At 45.4% G+C, this 19,052-nt stretch overlaps 1 protein-coding gene across 16 annotated transcripts in view; it reads right to left on the bottom strand.

The window, feature by feature from the left end:
* The window catches only part of PKP4 (plakophilin 4), a 213,853-nt gene that overhangs the window by 15,987 nt on the left and 178,814 nt on the right, over positions 1 to 19,052 (bottom strand). For 12 of the 16 annotated variants that reach the window (XM_084799647.1, XM_084799659.1, XM_084799656.1 and 9 more), the window contains 4 exons: positions 16,854 to 16,986; positions 15,423 to 15,636; positions 2,687 to 2,870; positions 665 to 782 (listed from right to left, as the gene is read on the bottom strand). In XM_084799647.1, coding sequence (XP_084655773.1) covers positions 665 to 782; positions 2,687 to 2,870; positions 15,423 to 15,636; positions 16,854 to 16,986 — 649 coding nt within the window. The remainder of the gene's footprint in view (positions 1 to 664; positions 783 to 2,686; positions 2,871 to 15,422; positions 15,637 to 16,853; positions 16,987 to 19,052) is intronic. The other 4 variants (XM_084799657.1, XM_084799653.1, XM_084799658.1 and 1 more) reach the window with 1 other exon arrangement.

The following is a 19,052-nucleotide window of genomic DNA, read 5'->3' as shown; positions in this document are numbered from 1 at the left end:
TGCCTTCTGCACCTGGTTTTTAAACTTCTAATTGGGGGCCAACTGTCCCTTCAACTCAGATGTCTAAAGTCAAAGCTAGGGTTGGCACAACTGGCAAGTTCTCCTTCTCAACTTGCTGTTTTTCTTGGTTTCATCTGTAGGTCTTGTTTAGTGTGGCTCAACTAAACCTTGGCTGTTACTTCTCCCAAGTCTATCTCTTTTCTCTGCAGACTCGTCTTGGTGACCTAGCCCATGCCAACACCACAAAGCCTGGACACCTGCGGACTCCTGACCCTCTAGCTCTGTCTTCCTGACTTCCACAGCCCTAGGGGCAGAATTTACTAGAGTGTCACAGAGGAGACAGGAGGCACAAGGAAGAGTTGGGGTGGGCTGGGGTGTCTGTGTCTAGGAGCGGGAAATCCGGCACGAAAGAGAGCACAGCTGTCACTTGGAAACCACAGAGAAATCCTGGACCTGTATAAGGGCCTTCACCACATGTCACAATGTTCCCATGGTTCCAGGCCTGTTCTGTTGCCACATCATTCCCAACTTGTAATGGTTATAGACTCATCCTTTGATCCGGAAAGCAGCCCCAGGCTCCAGATTTCAGAGACTGGATGGCACGCATGCAGGTCGGTAGTTGTCACCTGCCACCTGGGGTGTAGGTGTCTAGAAAGGCACTGACCTTGCTGTCATAATCAGACGTGTTCACACACGTGTGGATCACATACAACAGCGAGTCCACCAGCCCTTCACAGGACCGCATTTGCTTGCGTGCTTCCTCCCCGGCCGAGCTGAGGTTCCTGGGTGGACAGAGACACGGGGGAAGGTGCAGAGATGAACAACTTACTCTTCAGCCAGGAAGCCCAACTCTAATGGTCCCAGAGATGGCAGCGGAGAGCAGACATGGCAAGGTGACTTGAGGAGATACACCACCCGTTGCCACTCGCGGCCTGTTTGCTAAGCCAGCTTCTTACGCTCCCGGTGACTTGCTCTGACCCTCAGAGCCTCAGAGAAGCAGCTTCTGCGTTACTTCAGATGAAGGCTGTCCTGGCTACTATTGGTTGTCATTTTGACTACATCTGCAATCAACTAAAACCGAAATCCATGGATACAACTGTGAGGGCTTTTTCCCCTTTTTCATTTGAAGTGGTCCGATTTTAATCTGGATCTTGAGGTTGGAAGCTTCACCTAGGCTACACCTGCTGGCAGACTGTATAAATAAAGAGCAGGGGAGAAGGAAGCTTGCTCCCCCTGCTTGCTTGCTCTTGCTAGCAATCTTTCACTGCTATTAGACTTACTTCTCTGGGATTCCAGTATACTGAAGCCCAGGTGGGCACCCAGCCTCATGAACTGAACTACTACTACTGGCTTCTTGGACTTTGTTCGATTAGCTGCACCACAGCCTCCAAGTCATTCTAATGACATCCCACATATAAAAATATGTATCTACACACCACATACATCCCATATATAATCTATAAATTGTAATAAATTCTAATAAACCACACATTCATTCTATAACTTCTGTTCATCTAGAGAATTCTGACTTGAATATGTAGGCTTTCATTTACCTCAGTGATCATCACAGAACTCACCAGTAACTCTTACTTCAGCATTACTTTTTATGGTGCCTACTGCCATCTTCTCATTCCCTAGTTGCACCTTCCTCACAGCTGGGCCCCAGTTCATCTAGTTTCACCCTGGTTTTACACAAGTGACATTTACCAAGCATTACAGCAGGGTCATGTAAGGTGGACAATGGGCTAGCTGAGGAGGGGAGCCGAGCTTCCTTGGATCCAGGGTGGAGGATGGAGTGCTGTTTCTGCTGACTGCAGGCTGTGACCCACGCAGGACTGGCCAATGAGTTGAAGCACCTGCTGTCTTCTTGAATCTTCATTCCATGTTGGCCCAGACACGAGCCTCTGTGGAGCTGCAGCACAGGCCCTCTCCGCCTGGCTCAAGCTCTCTGCCCAAGAGGTGCTCAGATGTCTCGTTTTGTTTTCCCTTTCGGGGCTGGGACTTGAACTCAGGACGCTGTGCACGACAGCACTGCCATCTCTAGCCTATAGACGAAGCCACTAAAGCTCATGGTGGAAGTGGGGAGCGGGCTTTGCTGGGCACTCTGCCATTCTGCCAACGCTCGTGTTTCATGTGCCTTGAGCAACAGGAGGCTTTGGAACGGTGTCAGATGTGAGTGGGTAAGCAGTTAAGGAGCTGATCCCCAAACGTTTAAGAGAATCACAGGTTTCATATGTTAAACGTAATGACTTAGGGGGCAGCGTTTGGGCTGACTAGTTACAGAACTCAGAAGCAATAGTTGTTGAAGTCAGATGAATCTTGACATCCTGAACTTCAAAGATCATAACTGGAACTGAAACATAACCCAAGCTATATCAGACCTGCAGTAAGCATGTGGTAATCAGAAACCAAAAACAAAAACAAGAAATTCTACTTCAAGAGAAAATGCTGGAACTGCCTCAGTGCCATTCTGGGTAACTGACGTAAAGAGTCATATGAAAGACAGTTGCTTTTGGGCTCCAGCCTGTGCTCAGTGTCTCCTCACACAGTAACAAAGTCTGTACCCCAGACTATGAAGGAGAGCCACCACCTTTGGGAGAAGCTAGCCAGATAGCGCCTTCTACAGTCAATTTACTTATGACACGCATTCTTTCATCGCGTAATTAACTGGGAATGAAGCTCTTACCTCAGGCAACCTGTTGTATTCCGCAGAACCAGTGAGGTCTGAAATTTGATTTTATGATCATCATCAAAGGAAGAGTTATTCCACCCAGAATGTGGAACGATCACAGTGTTGGTTAAGGTTGAGAGAGCATCTCGAATGATTGTCATCTTTACAGCATCGCATGATGATAAATTCCAAAGAACCCCTGAAAGAGAAAGTTCAAGCAGAAATTAGAAGATTCTGTGGCTTTAAGACAGAAACAAACACAAGAGCCCCAACTGATAGCAATGCAACCTGCTCCCCAAACCTATGCTCTATATTTGCAACTGGGTTGGGATGGACCTGCGGTGAATGCTGCACACACACATGCTGGCTTTTACAGTGTATTTCAAGGTCACCTTCAAGGCATCTATTAGACAACTATGGGCTTTACAAAGCAAAGAAACAATCCCAGGGGTGGGGTGGGGTGGGGGATGGGCCAGGGAGGTAACCCAAGCTCAGGGTCCATGAATACAATATGCCTGTGATTTTCGTAAAGCTTGCTTTTCCTGCATTGTCCCTTATAGTCATGGCTGATTAATGACAAGCCTCTAGAATTTATGACTTAGACACAATTTCATTCTCTCAAAAGATTAATATACTTCTCTTCATTAAGTCTCCTTTCTAGGTGTTTCTAATTAATTAATTAGTTAATTTTCACTTCATCAGCAGGAAGTTCAGCTTCAATAGTTTCCAGAGTACAGTGCAGTGTAGTGTCCTAAAGATACCAAGAGCATGGAGGCTTGTTATTATTGCTTCATTTTCCTTATTTAAAGTTTATACATTTTATGTTTACTTTGAAGGGTTTTATTGCCATGTGTTTGAGAAGTGTAAGTTACTGCCATCCCTCTTTAGATACAGGAGAAAGTAATAAACCAAGTGTGTTAACTTACTGTCATAACTCCGAATGATTCAAACAGAAATGGGACCGCACTTGGAGATGCCTACTTTCATAGCATTTTCTTATCAATGCGCTGTTTTAAGTAAGGAGGAAAGTAGTGGAGAGCTGGTGCATCTGGCTTTCTTTGCCCAAAAGTCTCTTGGAGCCCCACAATCATCAGCACGGGACACTTGTGGGCCTGTGGGAGGAGGGGCTGGCAGTGTCTGCCTTTGTCTATGGGAGTGTGTTGGGCTTGCGAACACAACTGATCAAGAGCACTGGGCCAGACAAGACTAATACTGCTGTTCCGAATGTTATGATCCAAGGGGCCTGCCTGAGCAGCCTTCTCTGGATGTAAAGTACAGGAGGAAAGTAGACAGCCCATAGCAGTTTTGTTGTTTGTATGATCAAAGAATAGTTGAAGAGTTTAAAAAAAAAAAAAAAAAAAAAAGATCCTGACTGTTCGCCCAAGGGCTGCCTTCCCCAGCCATCCCTATACTGCAGAGATGTGGTCAGTAGTGGAGACCGATGCTGTGTACCTATCCTCACCCTGTGTTTTGCTCTGCCTGTGCCTGCTTTGATTTCTAGACCTCATTAATTTGGTTTCTCAGCCCCTTCCCCAAGGACTTTCACCCCTGGTCTTTCCCACCACATTCTAAGCACAGCCTCTAAGGACTATCTTGTGTGGTGCCCATCTAGTCGCACCGAGGCTAGTTCTCCTTTAAGGAGGGTGGGCACGTACAAAAGGGGGATTTAGATAATTCAGGATCTGGACAATAAAGGCCTTGATTTGTTTTTGAAAGCTGATTCTTCTCACTATGGTCTTTGTCCACATAACCCTATCAAGACATGAGGTCTCACTGAGAGGTGTGCACATATGTGCACAGGTGCTTAGGAACAGAACTGACCTCCGCTGTCAGAGTTACAGCTCTCTGGAGTGTTTTGGGGCAATGGTTGGGTGCTGGGGGTTTGGCCAGATTGTCATAGAGGCAGCTGGGGAAGAAGTAATCCTGACTGTGGCCATATTTATCTTTCCTCCATAGTGGCCTTTACTGGCTGTTTCTGTTTCCTATGCAAAAGACATTAGCTGAACATTTTCTTAGGGAAAAACAATGGAAGATAGTGATGGACAAGATCTGAGAACTAATTCTTGGTTGGTCTGTCCTGTTCACGGAACAAGAGAAAGGAAGAAGACAGAAGAGTGGGCTGAGGCACAGCAGGGTTGGGACGGGCTTCAATGCTCCTGCTAATGAAGCCATCACATTCAATCTAGGCTGCCAGGAGCAGGAGCCAGCTACAGTGGCAGCACACAGCTCACTGGCCATGGACGGGGGAAATGCTATTACCCAGAACACCCCTGCTGATGGTTCTGGAGCATGGGATTCCTAACATGACTGCTGCAATTCTCTTTCTGTCAAAGCCCTTCACATCCCTCACCTCACAAACCACAACTCTCAGGGACAGCTTTGTTTTCCAATAAGCTGCTTTCTTCATCACAGAGTAAGTGCAGTTCAGTCAAGTTAACTATAAGGTGAAGTTGATGCAAAGCAACGCTCATACTGGAGACTATAAATATAACCAGATGTACAGTTGCCCCTCATTATACATGGGGTGGGGGTTGGGGGGCTAATTCTAGGCCCCCTCTGTAGTTACCAAACTGGGCAGATGCTCAGGTTGCTTGCAATAAGTGGCATGTGCAGTATTGCATATGATCTATGCCCCCTGTCTACTGTATAACTGCATTTCTCAGCATACATATCCAATGCAAGGTAAACTTTGCAGAAATATTTGTTATACTATAATTTGTATTTGATTTTTTTCTCCATTGTATTGTTGTTTCCTTGAATATTGTCCCGCTGTCAGTTGACTCTGTGGATGCACCTTATAGCCAGCTCTTTATCTCCACAAGAAACCAAACCACCTGCCCCAGAAACTTCAGGTTCAATCACAGCCAAAAAGAGAAGGTGCCTAGGATGAGAAATTCCCTGAGACTGGCTCTAAATTCCCTCGGTTTTGTCTTGTCTTCATTCCTAGCTATCCCTAAGCTTTACTTCTGGTAAGAGGGTATTCTTCAAATTTGAATAGTCTGAGGCTTTTTGTTTGTTTGTTTGTTTGTTTTTGTTTTTTTGTACTGAACCAGAATTTTCCTTCTCTCCAACTTGGAGTGGCCAGTAAACTTGCATGTCATCCTACAGTTCACTAGCAATCAACTTGGGATTGGACATCAGATAAGTGTTCTCAAATCAACAAGAGCAAAAACATCATCAACTGATTCATAGTGTCTTTATTCACCCTGTGCTTAGAGCCGAGATGCTCCAAGTCAATCAAGTCCCCACTCGATTACTTTAGGGATGTGCAATCCTAGATGGATTTTCTTAAAGGAAGATGAACATGTACACTTTTAAATTTAATTTAAATTTCATTAGGCATGTGCAGGCAGCTACCTAACTGTTTCTTTTCATGTTTTGTCACACATGTGCAGAATAGAAAGTACCTGCATATACTTGTTGATGGATTCATTTATGCCTTGTGTTTATTTAGAAATTTCCCTTTTATTTTCTGCCTATCATGCTTGGAGGGCAGATTGTGACTTTTCTTGAAACAATATTCAAGAGTGAAGGTCCATAAATGCAAAGAAAGAGCCCAGACAGTGATCCAGATCTTTTACACAATCTGCTCAGTACGTACATATGCTGCCTTTCACGACACCACCATCTTGCTGTGCCACCTCCCAGCATCAGAAGAGTCCCACCATGACACTAGAATGCCCATCCCTCAGACTGCGAGGCAGGAAGGAAGAGGATTGCCAGAATAAGAACATCAGGCTGTTTAAGGACGTGCAACACTCCAGCAGATGAGCTGGCTGATAGTGCTATCCATGGGTCAACTAGGTCATAGAGCCAACCAGTGGGACTCTGGCTTTCATCTCTGCAACCAAAAGAAAAACTTGTCCCGTCTATCCATGACTAGAGAGGAAAGTCCAGTTTTGACAAGCATGTGATATTGACATGAGCCACACGGCAGCAGCTTTATTGTCCTATGCTGTGTGCCACTCACCACACACCAAGCCACACTCCTACCTGTGCACTGCACAGGTCAGGCTGAGCCCCATTTGTAGTGCTGTACTAACCACTTCCAAGGATGAAGTAAATCTTAAGACACTGATTTAAAACTTTAAAATCAAAACCTAAGGTTTTGATTTCCTACTCTGAAACCCCACAGGACAGCACAATACTTAGTTCTGGTCAACAAATACTACACAAAAAAGGGTTCAGTGAGATTGAAAAGGTTTAGAGAGGGCAGGATGAATCTGGCTCTTGCACTCAAGGTGAAAAGCACCATTCTCCCAGCTGGCTGACAATCCCTGTGTACACTCCTCCTTGCTGGGGCAGAACCATGTTCTTTCCAGTTGCCTAGGCCTCCAGGACAAGAGGAAGACCGTAAGTGATGAGAAGAAAACACAGCAGCTCCCAGAGGTGCCAAGACTGACGAGAACACCAAGAGCTACGAGCCTGGCCTTCTCCATCCACGTGGGGAGCCTGCAGCCCTGACATCCTCACGCGAAACTGCCCTCAAAGCTGTGAGCGGCATGTTCCGTTACCGCTGTGTGCCCACACAGAAAGCTAAAGGGAAGCTATAATTTAGTTTAGGAAGCCGGGGGTTTTATTTATTTTAAAGCAATTAGCTCTCTGTTCTGAGGACTGAGGATGTGCACATACAAATGAATTTAGAAAGCATTAGGAATTTCCATGCGCATTGTAGAAAATGACGCTCATTCTCTATCGCAGAAAAAGTACAGATCATCATGGGTAACCAATAAGCAAAATGAACTGCTGCCGTGGGAGATGAAAGTTTGTTTTCTTCACAAAGAGTGAATAAAGTAATTAAAATTCCATTTCGCATAAATCCTATGCTGCAGACTGTTCAAAGCACTTGTGTTTAAAGCTAGCTGTAGAACTAATCTAAAGCCCAACTGATAGTTTTATATTCACATTAGAAGCTGATTTTGCTGATTAATTAAAATAATAGCAACTACTTGAAAGTACATTTTAAAAGGAACATTAAAACCCAAATAACATTTAAAAAGTGCTTTCCCCGGCACCGTGAATACTTAACAGCCGACAAACGTGTTGTTCTCTGACAGAAAGGATCATTTTAAGCCATTTATGTTTTATTGCATTCAGTTTATATTCTTTCCAAATTATCAAAAATCAAGCACCTGCACACACTGCCAACGAAGAAGCCTAAGAAAGAGCAGTGCTCTGTATATATCACTCACTGTGCCTTGTTTCTTCTCATGAGCCAACATAATCTCAGGGTCGGTGTGTCTGCCTGTCTGTCTCATTTCTACCGAGCTGGAAATTGAACTTACAGTGCCATGCTCCAGAGTGGATTACCTCGGACCCATAGTCCCAGCCCTGACAGCCAGCACCTTTCTTAGGATGCGCACAAGGTAAACAACTACCCAGCCTCTGGGATGTGAGGAATGTCAAAGGAGACTAGGATGAAGATGACTTCTCTTCCTGTCCTGGGGCAGAGAGAATATCCTGCCTGCAGTGACCTGGATCCGAAGGACATCCATAGGCTCACAGGGAGTGGCACTGTTAGGAGGTGTGACTTTGTTGGAGGAACCGTGTCTCTCCCTGCTGCCCGCTGCCCTGGCTACAGAACTCTCAGCTATCTCTCCAGCACCATGCCTGCCATGCTTCTCAACAGGCTGACAATGGACTAAACCCCTGAACTGTAAACCAGCCCCAGTTAAATGCTTTCCTTTATAAAAGTTGCTGTTGTAAGGCGGTGGTGGCGCACACCTTTGATCTCAGCACTGGGGAGGCAGAGGCAAGTGGATCTCTGTGAGTCTGAGGCCAGTCTGGTCTACAGAGCGAGTCCAGGACAGCCAGTGCTACAAAGAGAAACTGTCTCAAAAAACCAAAAACATAGAAATAGAGATTATGCTCTCACCGTGACAGCGCTGCATCCGTGGATTTAGGGGGACACGGTGCTGTCATGCACACCTATTTGCAAGCATTCTTCAAAACAGTGGTCGGAATGTTACAGCGCACATACAGTGGTACAAGGGTTTCAGAACCTATGCGGGTGTGCTGCACTGAGTTGCTGATAGCCAGGCTGGAAGCAGGGGTAGTGAGGTGGGTGGTCTCCAACTCAAGACAAGGCCTCCTCCGAGAATGCACTCACTATTAATTTCCAGGCAGAACTTAGGAAAGGCTCGCTTGCCTCTTTTCTGTGGCTGCCCCTGAAGGTCACCCCTTTGCTCTATGGGTGCTTAATGAACCTCTGTGCCTTTTTGTTGGGAAAACAATGTAGCAAATAAATACTATGGTGACTACGTTAAGCTACAATATGGCCACCTGCTACTGCCTGCCACCTTAAATCCACAAACCATGAATAGTTTCTACTATTTAATAGTTTCTACTGTTTAAACCTATACCGTCTCGACACAACCTCCACACACTAATATAAAAACTCCAAATCTGAAATGCTTTAACATCTGATTTCAGATTTCCAGATCAGGGATGTTGATGTAAAGTCTACGCAGATACTTTAAACATCTAGGAAATTCTTTAATTTGAAGTACTTCCGACCCCTAGAATGCCAGGGAAGGGATGCTCAGCGTGTACAGACCTGTGCTCTCTAGTACTGTAGCTACCAGACCCAGGAGGCTAAGTACGCACTTGAAAAGCGGCTAGTCCAGATTGAGTTGCATAAAGCACACACTGGATTATAAAGATGTGGTTTAGAATCAGTGCGAAATATCTCACAATTGATTTTCATATTGATTACCAATCGGCATTCTAACTATTGGATCAAATCAAGTACATTATTAAAATTCATTCCACTGTCTTTGGTTTTGTCCTCTGTTAAGGTGGCCACTGGCCACTTAGAAGTATGTGTGCAGCTCGGATCACACTTCTACTGAGTGCTGGTAGGTTCCCGGTGAGTTGTGTGTTCTCAGGAGGCCCCATGACAAACAGAGACGGAGCCATTAGCACAGGCTGCACATGCCATTGCCAGGCACTCCACACACCTCCTCTCAAATCCACAAAGCACAGGTACCACTTGTCACCAGGGGAGCAAGTGTTCCATAGAGGTGGTATGCCAGAGCCTTGTGCCTGTAGGGAAAGCTGTCTGAGGCCAAATCCCAATACCACACAGTGCTGAGTTGCCCTCCTTGGACAGCTGTTAAATTATGACTTCTGTCTGGTAGGACCAGAGGCTACGGCACTGAGCTGCAGTGTGAAAGGCAGAGGTCAGAAAGAAAGAGCTCGGGGCCCCTGAGGAAGACTGTCACCTTGGGGAAGATCAAGCGAGGGAAGCCTGAAATGCTCTCACAGGTACCACAGAGCCCATGTCACGGGACAGTGGTTTCTGTGTGAGGTGGTGAGGACCCAGAGTGAGGAAGCGAGAAAAAGAACCGCCTGTGAGAACTTGGGGCTTGATGCAAGCTGTTGGTGGTGTTAAAGACAAGCCAACAGCTTGCACATGTGTGAAAGTACGGTGCTGTTGACAGAATGAGGAAGTCGAAGGGTTAATGAGAGAACACTGCTATCAAAATGCCTGCCATTTGCAGTGTCAGACTAATCGCTCAAGCTTTCTACCAGGGCCACTGTGCCATCAGCAAATTATAAACATGAAATGGAGTTGGAATAATAGGAAAGCAATTATTATGAGTGGGACAAAAGCACTGTCTTCAATTACAGAAAAAAAAAATGCCTTTTTGTGGATAAATCTGAGGAAGAAAATATGAGGGTGACATACAATAATTTCCAGGGTTCTGAAGGTGCAACATCTACAGGGAGGGCACAATGGCCCCGGAGCAGGCACACAGTGCTGCTCTTGGCCTAAAGGCGTGGGCCATGGCATTTTCCTGAGAGGCCTCCAGGGTGGGAGGCTCTCTCCTGGCTCAGCTGGCTTTGGCCCGACTCCGCCTGGCTCCCCTCAGTGCTCCATGGAATTTCCTGTATATTTAGATGCATAGTGCGCCAGGTGCGGGAGAGTTCCCTCAAGTGTGGCTGTGGTGGTGCCAGGGTGCTGGCCCTGAGGGAAGAATTGTTCCCTAGAGAGCGGTGGCGGCTGCCCCGGGAGGGCCCTGCCCGAGCACTCGGCCTGCAGAGGCTTGCTTCTGTCACTCAGAGTTCTTCCCACATGAAGGCCATGAGAGGGATGGCTGTTCAGTGTCTGGAAAACGTAAGCGCCGACCTGTGTTTCCATGATTTTCTAATCACAAAGGTTGATGATGGCACCCCATTTACTCACACCTCAGGACCCCTTTGCAGGACTGGATTTGTATGTTCTCTACTGAGGTAATTTTGCTGCTTGCTGGGTGTTTTGAGAGGATTAAGGACACCACATGGTTATGCAGTACAGTGATCCCTGGAAGGATATTTCTTCAGGAAATAAGCTTTTAATTCAGGAATGCTGAGATGCCCACAAGGGACATAGAGAGGACTCCTTTTGTTGGAAGCAGGTGCAAGGGAAAAGGCTGCCCAGGGGGCCCAGGAAAGCTCTGAGCTGGAGCTGGCAGGGGGTGCAGCGGGCTCCACCTTAACCCTTGTTCTGCTGGATACACTTTCAGACAAAGAATTTGGTCATTTATATGAACAGAGAGACTTAGTTATCCAGAGAGTCACTTAAGACAGTGGTTCTAAACCTCCTGAAGGCTGCGGCCCTTTAACATGCATCCTCATGTTGTGGTGACTCTCCAACCACAGAATTATCTTCATTGCTGCATCATAACTGTAACTTTACTACTGTTATGAATCTTAATGTAAATATCTGATATGCAGGACGTCTGTGACTCCTGTGACAGCGTTGTTTGGTCCCCAAAGGGTCCTGACCTACAGGCTGAGAACTACTGCTTTAAGACGAATACTCTACACCTGACTGGTGTGTCCAGGGACACTTTCTCATGTGAACCTGCAGAAGCTTTGAGGCAGTGACTAAAGCAGGGAGCTACAGGGCGCCAGGCAGGGGCAGAGCCTCTGCAACACTGAGCGTGTGATACGGAGTCTCCACATGTGTGTCCCAACTGTCCTCATATTTATAGGCTGTCTAGGCTAGCGAGGGAACATACAACCAAATGCCTCTCTTGCTGGGAAATTCTCCTCTGACCAATGCTGGCCAGCCAAGTTCTCCATGTGACTTGTTTCCCACTTGGCTGCCTCCTTCAAAGGGCGCATTCCATGCACAAGGGCACATCAGCCTCAACTGACTCTCCTGACAGACTCACACTGCAGCAAGCTAAGATTTAGGATTATACCAGGTTCCTAGGCCAACGTGACTGCATTAGTGAAGTTTGAGGAAGAGCTCTCCAAAATGCTGGGTAAAAACCAAGCAATTATGGTGCTGAGAATTCCGTCTGTTGGTACTTCCACAGAAGGGACAATGTTTGGAAACAGGCATTTGCATGCCCAGGGTTGCCTCTGTTTAGCATTTCTCAGTAGTTTGTGCTGGGGCGACACTTCAGCTTGTGTGTCAGGAGCTCAGCCTCCCTGCACCCGAGTGTCTCATCTGTAATGTGGGTGCGCAGGTGTGCTTCTGTGGTATAGAGATTTCTTCAGGGTGCTTTTCTGTTCTATGTTCTTTATGAACTAAGAGCTGGCCCATTTATAATGAACTATTTTGGGATAGTACCAATTAAACTTAATTTTTTTTGTCATTTTTCTCATTATAAGTTTTTATGGCTTGAAATGAGACAGGGAAAGGGGTGGGTGGCTGGAGATTTGTGATGAATGATTTTGTTATTAGTGTGGATTCTTACTAACTTTGGCTGGGAAGTGGGAAGGGCTGTTGCCAGATTTCTGAAAATAACACACACAGCTCTTAATAGCTCAAGCGGTCCAGAAAAGCAGGAAAGTAATGGACTGCCTCCTGTCTAGATCAGGTAACAAATGGCTGTATAGAAGGCATAATAATGAAGTCATGAAAACAAGAATAAAATTTTTCATTCTGCAAATCATGGCTCTTTATATTATGAATGACCAATTGTTGCTAGGACCTACTGTTTGCTAAACCTTTGCCTGGCTTACCTAGTTTCCTTAGCATAAAAGTATCTAAAAAAGAAAAAATAAATAAATAAGAAAAAAAAATATCGAGCCAATGATGAGGGAGGGCCGATGTGGCTCATGTTCTGCAGTGTCTTGAATCGCAAATTTCAGAAGGAAATACTCCATTGGCCAGACGGATGAGCAATCAATTGCTAACTTGGAAAGAGTGAATGCAGAAGTGATATGAACTCAGCCTATTATTAGTGAAGAACAAAGGCGACTTTCTGGTGTTTAACAAGGTACTAGGGAGGAGCAACACCACGAAAGGCTCAGGACATCTAGTTCACTGCAAGTTAGGCCCCCAAACTCTTTGTAGCAACTTCAACTTCTACAGTCTAAAATATAATTTTAGGGATGTCCAATGATTATAAACTCCCATTTCCTAGCTCATAAGTACAATTTAATAATCCTGAACAAATGAATTCATCATATCATTTTTAGTGACTTGGGCTCACAGCTGTGGCCTAGAAGACATTGACTTTATGGCCAAGGCAGGGCCAGTTAGACTTGGTGCAGCTTTTGCCTTGAAGCACAGTTAACAGCAGAAAGCCTGTAGGGGAAGCACTGTGCACAGGGCAGTGAGTACTCAGAGAGCATGGTTTGTTTCACTATGGAAAATGTTCAACACAGCAAAGGAAGCACAGAGCCATGTTACATGTTGGAGAACTATTTTAATTAGCAAAGGCAGCCATACTGTCTTGGGAAAAAAATCTTGGTAAAAAGTTTTTGTTTTTTTCCTTGAAAGTGCAAACGTGGCAAAAAACCCCAAACCAAATCAAAATGAACACACACACACACACACACACACACACACACACACACACACACACACACACCAAAAAACAGGCCCTGGGCAGTTAAGTTGCCAAACAAAGAGGATGGGGTGGGGGGGGGGAGGGAGGAGAGGAAAGGACTTTACATTTCATAACTAGGTTGGAGCACTTAATTTTGTGAATAACAGAAGACCTACTTTCAAGTGAATAGTAATTTCTTCAAATTATTAGCAGTTTGAATTCAAGTTTATTGGCCTTAAACATTTTATGATTCTAAGTTGGCTTTCATTATCACTGACAAGCTCCTAGTCCACACCTGCACAGGCCAAATGTCAAGGCTGCAGAGCCACTGTCCTTGTGGATGGCACTGGCTGGCTACTGAAGACCACACAGACACTATGCCTTCAGGGAGGGTTTTGCAGCTCAGGGGGCTGGGTGCCGGCAGGACCGGTCTTTAGGGCTGTTCTTAGGCAAAATGAGCTCCCCAGGGCTTTGTTGCTTGTCTCCTCATTCAGAACAAATGTGCTGGCTGTGATGCACAAGCTCTGGCTCAAAAGTTATGCGTGGTCCTGGCCAACACAAACGTGCAGTGGCGATGTCGTATAGGGACTCGTGTCTTGGATGGCTGATCAGACAAGGTGGATTTTGAGACCCTCTTTCAGATGCCCCCCCTCCCACCCCCTGATTCTGCAGGTTAAAGAATTTGTAACTATGTGACATGGAGAAGTGTTAATGGAAGATGGACTTAAGGACCCTTCTCTTGATGCCTTATTGCTTGAAGACATGCCAAGGTTCACTGTTTCTTAGACATTTCTTCTGAATGAACACCAAGTAAGTTTGGTGCTACTGAAGGTTACAACCAAGAAATGGAACAACTAACTTTACTCTTCCACTAGGTCATAGGCTTTAACATACGTGTACACCATCATGCCCATATACACACACAAGCAAGCAATTTTTCTAGATGCATCAAATGACTTGGTTTCACAGTAACCAGACAATGTTTACACAGGAATCAAGCTGAGAGCAATAGCCTTTGAACTGGAATTTGCTTCTTACGTTCTCTGCATATGAGATCTGAGTGATACGTTTTCGTATTGGTCATTCCTCATTTCATTTCATCATTCCCTTTCCAATATCATAAGCAACCACTCCTGTCAAAATTATTACTGATGACAGTATGTGGTTATAAAGTAATTTTTGATTTTCTCTACCATATGTTTCTTAAAAGTCAAAAATGCTTCTGGCAGAGTGTTCTGGGGAAATATGAGGAGATGTTTATAATCTTATCTTGGAAGACTCCATAGGCTATAGCTATTCCTCAACTATACAGTCACATGGCCTCTCTTCAGGGCCAGGGCCTGCATCTGAGAAAAGAGGCCAGCAGACAGAGTGGTGAAATGAGGGCCCATAGCTAAGTGAGCACTTGGGTCAACGTGCCACAGGCAAAAGGACACGAGCCCTTCTCAAGTGCAGACTCTAGTTCAGATAAATTAGAATGACTTTTAAATAGTAAAATATGGGCGGGGGGGGGGGGAACACCCCCAAACCACTGAATGTTTGTGTACTTTTCTTTTATTTTTTTTTGTGTGTACTTTTCTTCCTGTTTAGCATTAACTCTTATAAAGTCTTTGAGGTCTGCTCAGGAAAGACAATATAACAATTTTGTGCTAGGAAAAAAACGTAGCAATAAAAGTCCAGAAACATCTTACTTCTTTTGTGAGAAAAGAAAACATACATTAGGGATAGCAGGCTCGTGTCACACAATGCCAGCTAGTTAAGCAAGGGAACCAAGGGAGAGTGTCTATGAATACATTTATCTGATACATAGGGAACACTGCAAATATCTTCTGGGTGCCCAGCCTTCTTCACAGCTGGGAGCAACAGCCAGCCCCACCTACCTGCTCAGCGCATCACTTGTCCCTTATAGCACTGCTTCCCAGGCCTTCCGGTGCCACTATGCAAGGCACAGTCTAGACAAGATCACATGCTCTACCCACCTGTAACAAGCTCCCTGACTTCTGCATCAATAGATTTTCTCAACAGTCGCAGCAAGGCAGGGATCCCACCAACGTTCTTCATAGCTATCTTGTTTTCATCCGTAGACTTGCCAAACACAAGGTTTCGGAGGGCGCCACAAGCATTCTTCTGCACTTCTAAAACCCTGTGGTCCAGCAGGTCGACCAGATGCTTGATTCCCCCTAGCCTGTACACCTGGAATGAAGAAAATCAGGTACTAGGACTGAGTGATATGCAATACATTGGTGAGACCATGGTATACACCTGCTGAAAATTCTAAGGATGCTCTCTAAGAGAGCGTTCCTTTCCTGTACATACGGCTTAAAGAGCAATGGGAGATCAGGGGTAGGGGAAGACTGGCACCTGCATGCAGGCCACAGTCACGCTCCAGGCCTGACATTTTCCCTGTAGGAATGTGTGCAGTAAATACATAAGTGCAGAGCACAGCTACCCACAGGCAAAACGGGAAGGATTCCAGACCTGGCTCTCTAGGCTACACTCCTCACATTCTTTTCCACCTGTGAGCTCTTTAGTATTTTACTTGCACGGTGCTAAGCTTTCTTTATGTCCACCTTTGGGTCTGTAGCTGTTATGCTGTTTTACATAATGAGCAGATAATATATGGCACTATGGGACGATAAGGCCTGAAATGTCACGAGAATCTGCATGCTACAGAGCACTGGCTGACCCGGCCAGTGACTCATGATCTCATGAACACCAGGACACCTGTCTTGACCAGAGCCTCATGAGCTATTTTAGCTCCCTGGTTCATCGAATGCAGTGATTTTTTAATCTAAGAGATTCTTTGAGAATATTTCTGAAGCGCAGATTAAATTGATTTCTGCTCCATGTTTTATAAGTATGCTAGCTAAGTGGATGAGCTATGACAAGGCTGAGAGCACTCCAGGCATTACACATGTCTCAGGTTTTCCTGAGAGGCAATGAAATGCACAGTCAAGAAGTAAAAGAGTATCTGGAATCAATATCACTTCAAAAATAAATTTTATTTTTAGTATTTTTCATGGTGCTAAGGACTGAAGGGCCTTGCAGGCATATACTGTACCATTGACAATAACCACTACTCATTTAGCAATTATTTTTATTTTTAAAATTTTTGTTATTTTACATGTATGAATGTGTTGCTTGCATGTATGTGCAACATGTGTGTACAGTACACACAAAAGCCAGAAGAGGGCATTAGATCCTTGCTAACTGGTATTACAGATGGCTGTGAGCAGCCATGTGGGTGCTTGTAATCAAACCTGGGTCTTCAGGATGAGCAGTCAGTGCCCATAGCTGCTGAGCAATCTTTCCAGTCCCCCATGTCCCTAGTCACTTCTAAATAGAAATCAAGCAGCTGCTAAGTAGAAGGCATGGTGAGCTCCTGCCATGGTGGGCTTTGGGTCCAGTACCTCCATCTTCACTTTGTTGTCACCGAAACACAGGTGCTGCAGGTAGGCTGCAGCGTTCGCCTGCACGGATGGGAACTGGTGCTGCAGCATGTGAATGACCTCTGGCAGCTCGGGGTCACGCCAGGCAAACTCCCTACGTGGAAGAGACACAGCATCAGATCGGAAGCTCCCGGAGGAATGCATTTCTGATAGGAGGGGAAAGTTCAGCAGAGGCAGGAATTACAAGTTAAAAAATCCTAAATTATCCATTTGAAAATAATCTCTCCCAATCAATGTATGCAGAGGCCCAAGTGCTTGTGATCCGAAGAAATAAATCATGGTGCACAGACAGAGGAGTCGGGACCAAAGGCGACTGTCAGTGGGCAGCTTTCCCAGCACAGAGCTCCTCTTCCAGGGTTTTACTTTATGCCTTTCTACCCATCTAAGAATGCAGCCGATGCAACACACAGGTAAACAAGAGCAACTCAGCTACGTGAGATGTCCCACGAGAAGAAAGGAAGGCCTGATGGGAAAGGACAAAACGGCTACTTGCTGCTAATCACAGATCTGGTGGGAAACATAATATTCATAGTTGCTCTTGATTATGAGTCAGAAACACAGAGGAGTAGGAAAAAGAAAAAAATAGCTTGTCAGAAATGCTATGCCCAGGGAACACCATTTCTGAAACTCCCTGGCCTTTCTGTTTCCAGAACTGTATTATTGTTACGTAGTGCTGAGTGGAGCCAGGGACACATACCCTGTGTCAGACACTATCCCAGGTGCTCCCTGCCTCCGTCAGTGCCTGGTAGGAGAGCACCTTCACATCTCCTCCATGCAGTGCACTTTGTTGTTGGATGCTGACATAAGAGCAAACATTCACACTTAATAGAAATCCTTTTACACTTCCTTTGCAGGCAGCATCACACTGTCACGATTTTCTGGTGTCATCTGACTGACCTACTGTTTAGGATCTTTGCAACTTGTCCTCTTTACACGAAGGACAGCTTTTTGTAGGAAATGGTCCACATAACAACAAATATGTAAGGGATGCCATCAAACTTTAATGAAAATAATGAGTTCACCCTGAGTAAGTTAATGAAAATCCTTTTCATATTAATAACCAATTGAGACTTCTATTAGTGAATTGTTTTTCTGTACATGGACACTGATAAATATCGTTCGTAGTAGCTGTTTTGGGAGGTGCCCTGGTTATCCACTAAAGAGGCATCAATTAACTGGGATGGAAATAATGGATGGAATGATACTTGCCAATAAAAGGAATGTCCTGGTGTACTCAGTGTGGTGTACTCAGTGCGGTGTACTCAGTATGGTGTACTCAGTGCAGTGTACTCAGTGTGGTGTACTCAGTGCGGTGTACTCAGTGTGGTGTGCTCAGTGCGGTGTACTCAGTGTGGTGTACTCAGTGTGGTGTGCTCAGTGTGGTGTACTCAGTGTGGTGTGCTCAGTGTGGTGTGCTCAGTGTGGTGTACTCAGTGTAGTGTACTCAGTATGGTGTACTCAGTGCGGTGTACTCAGTGCGGTGTACTCAGTGTGGTGTACTCAGTGCGGTGTACTCAGTATGGTGTACTCAGTGTGGTGTACTCAGTGTGGTATACTCAGTGGTATGCACTGAAACGAGCGAGCACGGCGAAGCTCTGCCAACAGAAGTCTGAGTATAACTGCATACAGAGCAAGGGCGGGTGGAAACTAGTTGGGAGTTATAAGAAAAAAAACTTTCAAGAACAATAAAATCTTTTCTCTTTTTTCTGTCTTTTTGAGACAGGGTCTTACTTTCTAGCTCATGCTGGTTTTAAACTCAAGGCAAGCCCCCTGCCTTAGCTTCCCTACTTGCTAATTTATAGAGCCTGGAGTGTCACTTGGACTGGGAAGGCTCCAGGGGTTAATTTTCCAGTCCACTTCAAAGGGCCATTACACATCTATATGTATGCACATGTACCACCCATGCAAATGGGTATCTTGACGACATGGCCTTAGAAACAGGGCCCTGTGCTCTTCAGAGCAACGGCACAAGTTAACATTTATCCAGTTTACCTGCATCTAGCCCTGTCGCTTGCGATCCTGCGCCCCCTGAGACAAGCACTACTAAATATCACTGGCTATAGACAAGGCATTGGGTTCAGTCTGAAGGCAGAAGTTAGGGAATGTACAGTCTATGTGTGCGTCCCTACAGGAACTAGAATGTAAACACAAGTTTTGGTG

This window comes from Acomys minous (assembly GCF_964271855.1).
Source record: "Acomys minous genome assembly, chromosome: 10".
NCBI classification, from domain to species: domain Eukaryota; kingdom Metazoa; phylum Chordata; class Mammalia; order Rodentia; family Muridae; genus Acomys; species Acomys minous.
Note: the sequence above shows the minus strand (reverse complement) of the source record. Positions and strands in the feature narration are given on the sequence as shown.